At 44.7% G+C, this 14392-nt stretch overlaps 1 protein-coding gene across 1 annotated transcript in view; it reads right to left on the bottom strand.

The window, feature by feature from the left end:
* Nucleotides 1-5315: 5315 nt before the first annotated feature.
* LOC120809042 (solute carrier family 66 member 2) overlaps nt 5316-14392 on the bottom strand; it is a 32532-nt gene continuing 23455 nt past the window's right edge. Inside the window, exon 5 of the mRNA XM_040162576.2 lies at nt 5316-8108. Coding sequence (XP_040018510.1) covers nt 7934-8108 — 175 coding nt within the window. The 3' untranslated portion in view covers nt 5316-7933. The remainder of the gene's footprint in view (nt 8109-14392) is intronic.

The following is a 14392-nucleotide window of genomic DNA, read 5'->3' as shown; positions in this document are numbered from 1 at the left end:
CCTTTTTAGCAGTCAAATCAAATCAATTTAAGTACATCATTTAAATCTTGTTTGTAAAAGAGTGATATTTTAATGTAGTTATGTAGGTCGGCAGGTTTGTCTACTTAATAAGTGCAGACGCATATGCTGTGTGGATTTTTTATGTTACGCTGAGCAGCTTATGTAATATTTGGTCGGTAGTTACCCTTTCAAATAGAGGTCAGCAGAAAAAATAGAACACAATACAAAATAACCAAACCAGATTGACCTTACAGTATTAAGGGCTTTATTACTCTGCTTCTTCCTTGATTTGATATTTTCCATTCAGCATTTTATAAGCTTTACAGTTAGATTTTTGCTGTGCTCTTCAGCATCTCTCTCTAAAATTCCAAGATGAGGTTAATGAGCTGATATCTTCTTTAATTTTGTCCTTCATGATGATGATAAGCTCTGCAGAAGTTGATATTATCTTGGTATGCACATCGCATGTAGGACCTTTCGTTGCCTCCCCATCAGCCAGATGCTCTGAGATGAGCTGAGATCTTGCAGGTAATGCAGCACCATAACATGCAAATGAGCCTGATTCCACGCCAGCCAGAGTTAGTAATGACGCGTGAAGCCACTGGACTGTAAATATATTGCAAATGGACATTTCTACTGGTACTTCTTTGAGTGATGGTGGAAAGAGAAATCACTGCGGCGCTGATGGCAATGAAGGTTATGACCCATATCCTCATCATCACCGTGAATGTGTTTATCACTGTCTGCATCATCATCATCATCATCAGCTTTCCTGTAGGTAGTCAGTGGTACATGAGGCACACTGAACCCCTTCATAAACTTCTGTCTATATAAAGATATCATAATTACCTCACCTGAGAGCAGGAAATAGCTTTCACCATAAGATTAATAGTCCACCTCGGTGTTCAGTTTCACTGCCACATAACGGGTGGTTTGATTTGAATCTAGATTAAAGCGTGGAAGGTGGAACAAGAAACTTGTTTTGAGGCAAAAGGAATTGGAAGGGATTAAAAACATTGCACAAAATTGCAATTGACTGGCGTTAAAGGTATATGCGCTCAATTGAATCATGAGCAAATTGCTGAGGGATCGGATGAGTTGGGTGAGCCAGTAAGAAGGAAGAGACAGACTGTTAAAACATGTTTTTGTCAACACCTAAGCAGAGGATAGATAGATTAGAGGACGTTGTGTTTAATATGCGACAGGGGGCCTCCAGTGAAGCTGTCCCGTCTCCTGCTTTTGCACTTTGTCTTTCTGGCGTCCGGGTCTGCGGCGTGTGTTTGTGAGGGAGGACGAGGAGATGAGTTCACGTGAGTCGCGCTGCGTGCGTGACCTTACATGCTAACTAGGGAGAGCAGGAGAGAAAGCAGCAGCACGCTACAGAGGGACAAAAGGGGGGGGACTGGCACACGCACAAACAAACACACACATCTCTCTGAGCCAGAGTAGCAAACCTTCTTCAAATTTGTGGCCAGCTGAGGCACAGCGACAAGGTGGATATTTCACTGTTGGATCGCTGCGCCGTCTATTAAACTAACGTGAGGAGTCATTTAAGGTGCTTCTGGAAGAGGGACCTCGAGGGAGGAAAGAAGAAGACGTAGTAACAATGCTTTGAGCGAATTACCCCTTTTGCAGTTCTCTGCTTATTCAGAACTTCAGCTACAACCAGTGACGATATTCAATGATTATTGTTAGCATCAGAAAGGGAGGTATTAAAATAATGTGCTCATAGAAAAAGTATTATTGCTAAAACTTCTTTCTGAGTAAAAGTTTTAGTTTTATATTTTTTAAGGAAAGGTCGCACCACCAGTGGAACATCGGGAGCTTTTTTTGTCGAAACAATGGACAGAACCATGCAGTTGCTGTACAATGGCCTTCCTCAGCGTAGTCTCTGACGCTACGGTATGTTGCTAGGAAACGAGCCTTCAGCGCCATTAAGTCCTCCTCGATCGTCTCCAGGTTCAACTCCCCTGATTGCCCTTATTCTCAGAGCATAATGCAACCTATGTACTCGGTATTTCTGCCCCACTGAGATCCTGAGTGCCCCGTGAGGGATCATTGTCATGAACGACGTAATACGTGACATCTCAGCGTGGGTACGTGTTGCTCGTTCAAAGCGGTCGACTCACCGGGAAAATGTCAGTCAGACCCAGCATACAAAGTACAACAAAACACATAATAACCTGACTTAGCTGGTTCGGTTTGGGCGGCTGAAAGTTTAGTGAGGTTTGTGAAATTTCCACTAAAACAATGCATGGAGGAAAACATATTTAAGTCAATGTTGTGCACTGTTTCCGATGATTTTATCCGTATAGCTTCAAAGAAATGAACCCCTCTGAGGTGATACATGGTGCTGGTAAAGGCCTCTTCTATCATCTTTCCTGCAGTTCGTCTGTTTATGGGCCGGCAGGCATGTTGTCTGACTCCTCTGTAACAACAGCAACGTCTTCCCACGTAACATGACACTTGCTGCGCCGCATGCCGTCATGATAGACAGCACGTAAACACCTCCACAGAAACCACAGCAGCCAGTGTGTGTGGGCTCACAGTCGCAACAACAAACCCTTTGCAGAACAGATCCCTCCAAAACAAACCTGAGGGAGAAGATGCTGTGAAATGTCCTTTTGGCCATCTGTGGACTTGAATACCAAACGAAAAGATCAAAATCATGTGCATCACAGGGGGAGCAGTTGGTGAGGTAAAGGAGGTTTAAGCATGTTGCAGTGCTTCCATTAAATTGGCTGCGGGAGCCAGAAACACACACTTCCCGTTGCAGATCACAACGCGGCATCATCCCGTTCCCGTAACCCATCGAGGAACCCAGCGCCTGCGTGGCACACCATCGACCTCGGTCCATCGATGGCCTCAGCTGTCGTGCAACGTTCTGTCTGCTGTACAACGTGTACCTGTCTCTCCCTCTGATCTCGGGTCGTGGTTGTGGCTCCCCGGGTGGAGTCACAGGCGAGATGAGACCATCTATCAGAAGGGTTTGATCCCCTTTCTGCTGGCTCCGTCCTACACACTCGTGCTGTGCGGCGCTGCACCGAGACGGTGCACCATCTGCCCGTTTCAGGCAAGGTCTCCTCCTTCCTCACGGTCATCAAGCACTGCTTAAAGGTGCAAGACCCCCACTGGCTCCATTCAACCTCCATACAAACGGTTCAGTAAGTACGCAAAAGAAAAGCCAACTACAATCCGTAGAGCAAAAACATTTTTAAAACTCAACTGAACTGTTTGAACATGGAAAGCCGGTCAAAATAACACGTTGCAACAATATATAATATATTGAAGCTTTCCTGCTATGGCAAAACATTTGTATTTCTCTCTTTACGAGTTGACTCATTGACAGCTATTGTCTTATTGTCTGTGTCACATTCCTTGTATGTCTAACATACTTTGACAACAAATGTTCCTGATTCCTGATTCCCGACAAAAATTAGCTGGTGGTTGAAAATATAGTTAGAGCTGCCACCTGAAAATGCGTTACTTGAATTATTGATTCATTGTCAAAATGTCAACATCCAAGAGCCCAAGATGACATTTACAAATAGCCCAAAACCTAAAGGCAGAAAAGCCTAATAGACAACCAGGATATAAGAGCAAACAATATAAAAATAAAGTTCAAATCAGCATTGCAAAACGTACACAGGATGATTACCGGTAATGCTAAATACATCTGAGTTCAATGGCGTTTCTCTGTGACGCGTTTCTCATCATACAGTCGTTTGTTATTAACTTTAAATTGGTGCAGCTTTAAACATATTTGCTCAAACTACATTGCGAAAATCTTCGAGGAATTTAATCTCCTTTGCGAGTGGACAAAGGTTAACAACCTCCAAGTACGACGCATGAAAAAGGCAAGATCGTGTGCTGAATAATGCCGTCTTTGATGGAGTCTCTGCATCACTTTCAACACGTGACGCCCACGTTGCATTCAGCGCTGAGGGATATCTGTTCCTTGTTCCCCAGTCGCTGAACGCGACAGAGAGCACAAGGTCTCCACCGAGAGGCTCCTGGAATGGAATATGGAAACACCGGGACACTGTCACACGACATGCAAGCGTGTACAGTCTCACATCCAACAAGTAATGAGGAGATTTCAAAGCTGCACAGAGGTCAGTTCTTCTCCCCCCCCCCCCCCCCTCTTCATTTGAGTGCTCATAGGTGTGACTCCACAAGCTAAGAAACATCAATGGATTGGAAGACATCTGGTGTAAGATGTCCTTTCCGCGATTGTGCCGCCTTCGGTCTGAAGAGCCTCCTGCGCCCCATCATCCGCTTGTTGACCGATAGATGCAGGTCAAAGGTCAATCTCGGCACCCGTTCCCACCCGGAATGAGCTGCAAAACGTTTCTATTGGTTTTGATGACAAGAGCTCAATTCGTATATAAAGATCCCCAGCTAAGGAGCTTTTAAAGCGTCCCCGCGGCTTATCTGGGCCGATTGCTGTGAAACCATCTGCCCCCTTCCAAAAAATGAAATGAGTTTGAACCTTTTCTCTAGCCCCGCCCCCCGGGTTCATTTCTCCTTTAATAGTGGTGATTCTTCCTCCCTAATCCGACCGTTATAAAAGAGACGTGTTATTTTCTCATGGGTACAGAACATTCCTGTCCGCCGAATCTGACTTTCAATTAAATGGATTTGTTACAAACTGATGTTTGGACAACTCGAGGGGGTGGGGGGGCGGGTGGGGGTGAATAGTGCAGACTAATCATTAATACATGGGGCAGGGCAGCGCAGAACATCGCAGACTTGAAGTGCAGGTGGACTATTTTAGCCCAGCGCATCAATCATTAAAACGAGCCAACGCATAGACAGACATGTCGGTGGACAGAAAGAAGGGGAGGGGAGACCACCAGATGTTAATGAAAAATATTTACTATGAAAAATCTTGAAAACATCATGGGGGGAAAAAGTCACGTGACACGTGGCGTCAGACGATCTGCTCCATGCCGACTTGAAGTCAACTTATTACTAATGGATGGAGGAAATGAGTACAGGGAAGGCACCTACAGGTGAAGTACACAGTGTGCCCAGCTCATCTATAAACCATAGAAATGCACCCATTATCCACTGTATCCATTTTAATATTTTACTATTGACCGTCAGTTGTTTTACGTCTACATTCCTTAATTGACCCTTACTCATCATTTCACCCCGTTACAAACAGCAGCAGGCTTAATCCCAAGGGGCCTAAATATTTTATCATGGTGGCACTGGCATCCTGCGGCGCTCAGAGCAGACAGTCATTTGTTAACATTTTCTTTCGAAGACATTTACGCGTTTCGACACAGTAAAAACACAAGACCACGTAGTGAAATATAAATAGTTTATATTTGAGAAAATACCATGATAAATATTTCACATGCCTCTATTTTCCATATTTAATGTCCGTATTGTATACCGTCAAATGCCTTTACATGTAATTGTAACCATCAAACTGTCGTTTAACATTTTACTGATGTGCCATTCTTTCAAATACTTTAAAAGGTTCTTTTTTGGTGGTTCTTTGAACTTGACAGATCTTGTAATAAACTACCTGAAGAAATATCACATTGAAAGCTTTTCACAGAATATGTTTTGTCGTAACTGATCATGTTTATCGTGTCACATGAAACACCTCATGTGTGGTGAGGTTTCTCCCTCCTCAGAACTGGAAAACCTATTTCTTACCAGTATCGCAGCGTTAAGGCTACATGTACGTTTATCACAATGGGATCTTTTTGTAGAGGGATTATTACAACCAGCCTGTCGTGTGCTAATCTGTCCTGCTGCCCTTGAAAAGAGAGACATTATAAAGACAAACATCTGCCAATTCAACTGCGGTATGCAGATAACAGACAGCTTTCAATATGCCATCTTACAGATGCAATGTAAGAGAAGTAGAATTTAAGGAGGGATGTGTACCCAAATACAGTAAACTACACAATGGAAGGTCACAGTACAAAAAAAGAACGCTCGCAGTATTAGCCGGACATTAGAAACATTGATAAGCTACCTGGACACTTAAATGCCATTTGACCTTTCCCAAAAACAGTATGTATGTGTATCAGCACCAGCACACATATAGATGATTCATACACATATACAAACAGAAAAGAAAGTGATTCTTTGGCCTGTGATCCTACAATGCCTCTCAATTATTGATCAAAAAACCTTTCAACATTAATGCACATTTTGAGAAAAGAGCAAACATTCTACTTTCTATCCACTTTCTGTAATTTGGCATAATGTCAGGAAACACTCCGGCATGCCAACGCTTCCAGAAGGGGACCAATGATCGGGGCCGGAACCATCAACTTGCTGGAGGTTTTCGTTCATCATCAAACATTGCCAAGCTCGCCCATTTCTAGACCTTATGCTAAGCTAAGCTAGCTGGCTGCCGGCTGCAGCTTCATATTCAGAGAGCAGACAATGAGAGTGAACTTTGTCTCAAAAAGCCCTTTGTAATGTTAATCCTATTGCTCAGGGCGGCACACCGGCAGCTAGGAGGAGGTTTTCTGTGCGATACGTGTAATCACCTTCAAAATGTGCACGAAATGCTTAGTAAGCAGGTACAGAACCTCTGCTATTTTATTAAATCATGGCTTGGGGGAAGTAAAGTACAACCTGCGCTGCCCACTGATCAGCTGCTGGTAATGATTTGTTTCATCCTGCATCGATACTTTCAACAGAAAACTATACATGCGCTGAAAGGGAAAATAAGCCTTCGAATCAAAGGGGCCGTACGGACATTGGGGGGTGAGGCAGTTCAGATGAGGGGGGTTGGTGTGTTTTCTTTTGGCTAAGGGGAGGGTAGTTTGACATTTCCTGGGAGAGCAGGCAGCGATATTCCAGCCCTCCCGGGGTGTCGTTGTTCTCTGCATTAAAAAGCTAGCAAGAATTAAGTCTTACCCTTAAATTAAGTCTTACTTAAGTATTGCTTGCTTAAGAGTCAAAAAACAGCAGGTGGGTGACGAGTGCGTTGACACTAAACGTGTTAAAAAAGAGATCAAGGTAGAACAAAGTATGATATTCCCGCTGATTATGTTCATTTAAACATACTGATCCAGAACCCTTAATAAAGTCATTCTGTCGCTTTTTGAAATAGCAAAAAAAGACGTCCCAGAATTAGAATGAGCACTAAAGACGAGTATTGGGAGGAAGACAATTGACAATGCCACAAACACTAACAGTAATACCGTTAATACTGCGTCACGTGATCTGGAGCCTGAAGCGTTCTTTGGTGTCTACAGAGGATTTTGTGACTGAGGTGCTGCACAAAGCATTCCATCGCAGTGACGCGTGTTTTTTTGGTACTGTTCTCACCATTGTCATGTACTGCGGAAGGACTGCGTTGCTTGTCAATTAAACCACAAAGCAGAGTCACACAGCGCACAGATTGATGTCCTGTGTTTTTTTACAATTACTTGGTGTTCGTGCTGAGTTCGGCGCTGCAAAAATCAATTTCAACAGCATGCACGCAACACCCAAACAACCCCCCTGCTGCCCCCCCCCCTCCCCCAAACACATACTGTGTATTGTGAGAAAAGTTCAGTGAGATGTGTAGTGTAAACTGGGAGACTCATCAGTCAGGCAGTAGATTCCAGCGCTACTGGTGCAGGACGGCAGCTGGAGCAACGTTTCTCTCCTGCAGTTTATACCTAAGAATCTAGGTAATGTAACACAGAACAAATAAATACAACACATAACATGCTTGTAAAAGTTAAAGGCAAAGTTGTGGTTATTAGTGCTCGAACAAACATGCTAACTAGTTTGATGAAAACAGTTTTCTTAATTGCACTTGAAGGTAAACCATTTGGGTGAGATGATTCCATATTTATACATTAACGGCGGTTATGTTCTTGATGTCTACCATAATTGGAATAAATGCGAATTTTGCGAAAAAAAATGAAAAATTGAATTTTGCGCTTTACTGCCCGCGGAAACACGTTCAACCCAGCTTGTCCCGTGTGTCCTGGCCGTAGAGAAGGACCTGCAGCAGGATGGCCACATCGATTACGATCTGAACCGACCCGCAAACCCAGAACTGAGACGGGCTTTCGTTCATCACGAAGTAGGAGGTCTTGAAAACGTCGCCGGCCGTCCACAGCAGCACCATCTTCACACTGCAGCAGCGGGGACACAGAGAAGCAGACAGAGCGGGGAAGGTGTGAAGACACTCAGAATTAAGTTTTCTCCCAAAGGAAAATGTGGGTTTTTACAGTTCCCAGTATGTATGCTAAGCTAAGCTAAATCTGCTGGCTACAGCTACATTCTTATTACATTACACTTTACATTTAACTGCTGTTATGCAAAGCATTGGACAGCATTGGACAAAGAGGGTCTCGACCCAAGAAAACAATTTCTTGCAGATGTTACTCCTCAGCATGAGAGTGGTGTCCATCTTCTCATTAAACCCACATTTTTCAGTATTCTCCCTTCCATGGAAGTTCATCAGAACCCAATATAAAAAACTGCATTAAAAGTAAAATAACAGCAGCTAAAGATCCCTTGACAGATTTTTCCCAGCATCTTCATTTACTTCCAGCGGTGTGAGAAATATCTGGATTGCATTAAAAAAAGAAAATGAAAGAAATCAATGAGCTGCAGGAGTCTTGTGAAAGGTTATCCTCGCATCCTTTACTCCTCCACTTTTTCTTCTCCCCCCCCCCCCCACACACACACACACACACATTTCTTTCGGCGCCGTCTCGAGTTTACCGTCGCGTTCCTTTCGCCCTTACGCCCGATTCATTCTCCCGCCGCTGTGCTGCTGTGCGGGAACCTCTCATGTAGAATCTCATTTCTTTTTTAATTTGGACACACAGTTGCAAAATCGTTAGTCAGGTGGTCTTTGATTTATGTTTTTGGATTCAATCCAACGGTTCCACATCAATTTCGCCCGACGCAATTCCGCGCCTGGAGAAAAAAACTATTATGGAAGAATTGGACAATGAAGTGAAGCTCCGACGCTTAGAATTGATACCGGTGTTATTTTTGAAAACAGACTCATGTCCAATTAGACGTCTGCTGTGTCTGGCAAGTGCATGTTTTCGGGAGGTGCATCTCTTTAGCTCTCTGCAAGTTTTGCACACCAACAGTGATGAATTATAGATCTCCTTCTCTACCTGCTCTCTGCTCCCTCGGTTTATTCTGGCTCTCTGGACAGCCGGTGTCCCACAGGGATGCATGTAATATGAGTTTGTCCTTTTTCTTTTTTTTTTATTAGTGCTGACTGGGCTTGGGGACGGAGCGGGACCATCAGTCATCAGTGAGACATAGTGTACAGGAGGAGGAGACGGAGCGCCGGAGCCTGCAGAGGACAGTATTTATTTAGCAGGCAGTAAGAGAGAGGCGGCGCAAAGACGACAAAACCAGCAGAGAGAAAGACGGGGACGGCTGTGGGTGAGGAGGAGACCTGCGTGAGATAGATATGGGAAGATGGGTGCAGCCTAATGACTTTGGGGACAGCTTGTCCGGTATGCTGTCCTTGAGCTCTCCTCGCAGAGTCATGTCGAACCCCCCAACTGTCCCCGGGCTGCCTCCAGGTCCAACACTCCGTCCCCGGCGTGGAAGCGAGGACATCATTACTATCACTGTTGTGGTATCGAAATGCAATGAACAACCCAAACTGAATCAGGCTGCAAACTGTGCTGTGGGCTGCACAGCTACAGGAGCTTTTTATTCATATCCAACGTGTCTTTTTTAAATTGTTTACTTATTCGGTGATTGTAATAAACAAAAAAAGAAGAAATGGAAGTTGTATTGTAATGTGTTTTATTCTCCTTCTGGTTCATACTGACCATGTCTGTGGTCATTTGATTGGACCAATATCTGTGTGAGCGGATTCGAAAAACAGTCTGCACCAGTTTGACACCAGTACCATCCGTTTGAATGTGTGGACACAACATTACTCCTCGTTGTGATAAGACACCCAGTGCCTCGCTGTCACGGTGTGGTTCACTTCATGTTATATTTTGTAGTTTTCTGCCACTCGTGTCCCCGGGTAACTTCACTTCCTGCCTTGTCATGTCACCCCGTGATCGTCTTAATAGTTTCCACCTGTGTCCAATCACCTGCACCTCCCATGTGTGTCTGTTGTCACTGGTCGCGTCATTGTCTTTCGCCACGCATGTCCTTGTCTCTCGTTGTTCGCAGTTCCTGTCTCCCGTTTTGTCCCTTGGCCTTTGCTTTAACCTTTTTGACAATTAAAGTCCCTTTTGTTTTTTAACTCTACCGTCCCCGCAATCTCTGACACTCGCTTACTTGACTATGAGATTTGAGAGGTCCTTTGCTGTCGTCCTGCTGGGCCCCATGGTGCTTTTAATTGATTAATTGACTCTCTAGGCTCTCTGGGTCTTGGACGTCTCACATGGCAGAAGAACCATCATGCTACGCGCTCCTCGGGGGTTTGTCCTCCCACCATTTCTCTACGACTGAAGTTCACTGATTCACAAGCGGAATTGATTTCCTATAATGTTGACACAGTTCTCAACAAAACTATAAATATTTTTCACCCATGATCAGTGTTTTTTTTCCGCCACGCTCGACTTGCCGGGGAATGACCAGTAGCTTATGGAGGCTTATGACGAGAAACCGATAATGCCGAATAAAAGACACAACGGTGTCAGTTTGACCGTCTCTGTGACTCCCGTATACTTCTGCTGCAGTTACACTTTATTACTCACCCTTAACTAGCAGACAAGACAAAGCCAATCTGCTGCTGTCAACACACAGCGTCCTCCCACCTCCAATTTAACCTCAGGCTTTGGCAAGAATCAGGCTGTTTGCACCTCTCCCAGAGGACGACCAAGGAGCGCTTGTTTACAGCATGTTTGAGCCTCACTGATGTGTTGTCCTCTCCTAACAATTTAAACCTTCAGTAAGAAAACAAAACAGCACAAAAATGGCATTGGATTCCTCCAAAAATAAATGCTAAAGAATTTTAAATTGTTACGCTTTTACTTTTCTCTCTTAAGGTGCCGGCATTTCTCAGGGGAACTACTGAGTTCCACTGAAGCTTTTTGTTCATCAGAGGGCACCGTTTGCTGAAATTTGGATTCCTTGCTTCATCGCTCTCGTCATATTTTACTTTTAACGCGCCACTTTCTTCTTTCCCCGTTGTCCCGCTCGACTGCCATCTTTACTTTTATTGCCTCTGGCTTTGGTCCACTTACCTCTTCCCTGTAAAAGGGAATAAGATGTGGGGCTTGTCTCAGCTTGCATGATAAAGCCAAATAATGAAGTTGCGTTTTACGGCACAGCGAGACCGCTTGTTGGAACAATTTGTACCCAAAACAACTTACATTTAAAACTCGGCAGAACAACGCAATTATAAAGAACACTATTAATATACAATACTTAATTCATTGGAGGCAGTTTTAATTTCCACCATTTGTCAACTTTATATTCTCACATCCCTCACGTTTATAACAGTGTGTCCTCCGTCTCTCCAAAGCCCTCCAACTTTAATTTCTTCTTCTTCCTCCTCTCAGCCTATAACCTGCTCTTCTTCCCTGCCTCTGCCTGACCTCCCTGTTCCCCCCGTAGGCTCATTTCTTTGCTCAAGAGACGGCAAACATCATTAACGAGGATGAGTCATTAGCAGTGTAATTAAGCGGGGCGGGTCGTCTGTGCAAAGGCAGTCTCTGAAGCGGCGCTGCAGAATGGGGACAAAATGCCAGTTTGAGGTCACTCCGGCAGGAACACACACACACACACACACACACACACACACACACACACACACACGTGCATGCATGCACGCATTTCACGCGCGTTTGTTTGTCATGCTAGTCCCGTGTAGCTCCATCCATGGGACCTCAGCTGACAGGTGATGAAAGACACGGAGAACAAACGCTTGAACTTGGTCTCGAGCGAGGCGTTAAGTGTCCACCGGGAAAAGGGAGTTAGTATGGAGTCGATTTAGAAATATTGACCGACGACTCCGGTGTCAAACACGCCAGCAGGCTCCACCGTCAACAAGCATGTGCGCCAGCTCGCTTCAACTCGCACCAAGACACTTTGAAATGCAGATTGACGGAAAAACGCAACCCGTGGACGTCTTCATTTGATCGATGTCCTCTGCACACATGCGTACGCGCACACACTAAACGCACTCACGCTGACTCATTTCAGCTCAGCCTGGACAAGTCTCTCATCGATTGCCGCCGACCTGACGCCTTCATCTGAGCAAGTGGCGAGAGGTGAGAGAGGAAAGGGTGCCAGGATGCAGAGAAAAATGAGGGAGCTCGAAGATGGATGTGGGAGGATGGAGGTAGAAAGGAAAATGATGAAAGATGGACGACAATGTGTCCCGGAGACGGGTCGATAAATCTGGTGAGAGACGAACCCACTCTGATAGTTGGAGAGTAACAGGACCGGGGGAAGCGGGGGGGGGGGAGGGGGGGGGGGGGATCTGATTGCATGGTGTGCTGTATGTGGGCCACCAGCGAAATGTGCCGTTTGTTGAACGAGAGCTGACAGGCCGGCTATTAGCTCCTCTAAGCGGCTGGCGTGGACAAGTGGAACACTAAACACCGGAAGGGGGGGGGGTGAGTGACATTTGGAAAGAGGGACAGAGAAAAGGGAGAGGCAGGGAGTTAAAAAGGACACGAGCGGGGTCGCTGCATTTCCGACGGACCGTGATTTCACGGCCCAAAGATCTTTAAATGTCACTCTGCAAAGCAGCATCTTATGGCGGGTTGAAGACAACTGCAAGGCTCAGCCGTTTCCAAATCCGTGCTAGAATTCTATCCATCCAACTGATGCCCATTTCTGTATTTGTCCAATTCTGTAAAGTCCTTGCATCCGTTACTTCTTCCCTTACGCCATAAAAAAACATCCACCAATTGTATCAGCACCAATTATTGGATATGCAGTGAAATATGGAAAATAACTGTCCAAAACTCTATAAGCTAATATCTGCAGAGGACACCTTCAACTTTTATTGGATTAAAAAGACAAAAAATTGATGGATGCAATTTCTAACCATCCATTAATGAGTGAAGTTACACCTTACAACCCTTGATCTTCTTCCCATTAACTCCTCTGTCTTCAACCTGCCTCTAAATCCTCACACACGGCTTCATTTCTCTTTTCTGCCTCTACTACTGTCAACTGTTGTCTTGTTATCTTCCGTCTCCTGCCTCCTCTGCTCCTTCCACCTGGTTTGCTGCCCAAGCGACCATTGGATGGATGGACGTTGGGAGGAATCGATGGAGCAAAGGCCAACTAGAAAGAAATGGTTTTATACCAATTTGAATCAACATGTAGTCAATGACATACAGGAGCTCAAAGTTTACAGAATCAATGTTGACAACTATGAAATCCTTTGAATGAACAACATTTCTATTTCAGGCTGAGACACACCGGGTCCACTGGTTTGTCTTCTTAACACCAACACTGGCTGTGTGATGACTGGAGCTTTTCAAATGGCAGATTAATCTGCATTTTATGGTGAGTTTTTCCTGACTGAAAACATGTTGTGACCAAAAGTCATTTGAGACATTCTTCCACGACCGCGTGAAGTAAAGAAAGATCACAAAGTAGAACCAGTGCAGGAATAACCCTTTAAGTGGAAAGGTGATGTGGGACTATTACAGAGTCCATGTATTTGTTTAGTTGCACTGATACACAATTCCATGGAAGGAGACACACTGGAGTTGCAAAGGATGACGTTTACAAGAGCTACACTTCCATCTCTCTTCCAGCCTGTTTACATTCACACAATGTGTGTGTTTGTGTCCGTGCGAGCGTATCTCTGTATTCACATGCGGGCCCACACATGAGGGGGTGTGTGAGGTGATTTATCAGCAGGGCTGCAGCTCTGCCTGAGGAGGGGGGAGGTGTGTGTGTGGGGGGGGGGGCAGATAGAAAGACGAAAATCAAAGGGCCCAACGGAAAAGAAGCCGAGCTGCTCTTAACCCACTAACTATGAATAATGCATGTTGATCGATCGCACGCAGGCAAACAAGGGAAAGTTCCCAACCTGCCCCACGGAGAGATTCTACTTCACCTAACGAAGCCACGGGGAGGCGAGGAGAGGAGGGAGCATGAGACAGAGTTTGCTCAATGATGATGATTTCGGAGGATGTAAACAAGTCACAATGAGACACGTCGGCTTTTTTTGATTTGCCTTTAGAAAATGGTCACATAATAACATTGTAGCCCATTCTGGAATGCTACGCTAAACTCAAATTTACCAATTGGACATTCACAGACGTATGACACATTTTAAATTGCTGACAGGCACATTTTAAGCAGAGCCCTAAACGACAAAGTTTGCAATATGTGTTAAATTGATCAAACGTAATTGAATGGAGTAATCAAACAATTTAGAATTGTTTTTAATTTAATGAGTGATTAAACATGAATGCCCTGGTGAATAGAGTCAAGGAAGAAGAAGCCT

This window comes from Gasterosteus aculeatus, chromosome X (genome assembly GCF_964276395.1).
Source record: "Gasterosteus aculeatus chromosome X, fGasAcu3.hap1.1, whole genome shotgun sequence".
In the NCBI taxonomy this organism is placed as follows: Eukaryota; Metazoa; Chordata; class Actinopteri; order Perciformes; family Gasterosteidae; genus Gasterosteus; species Gasterosteus aculeatus.
The sequence above is the reverse complement of the archived record's forward strand: the minus strand, read 5'-3'. Positions and strand labels throughout refer to the sequence as shown.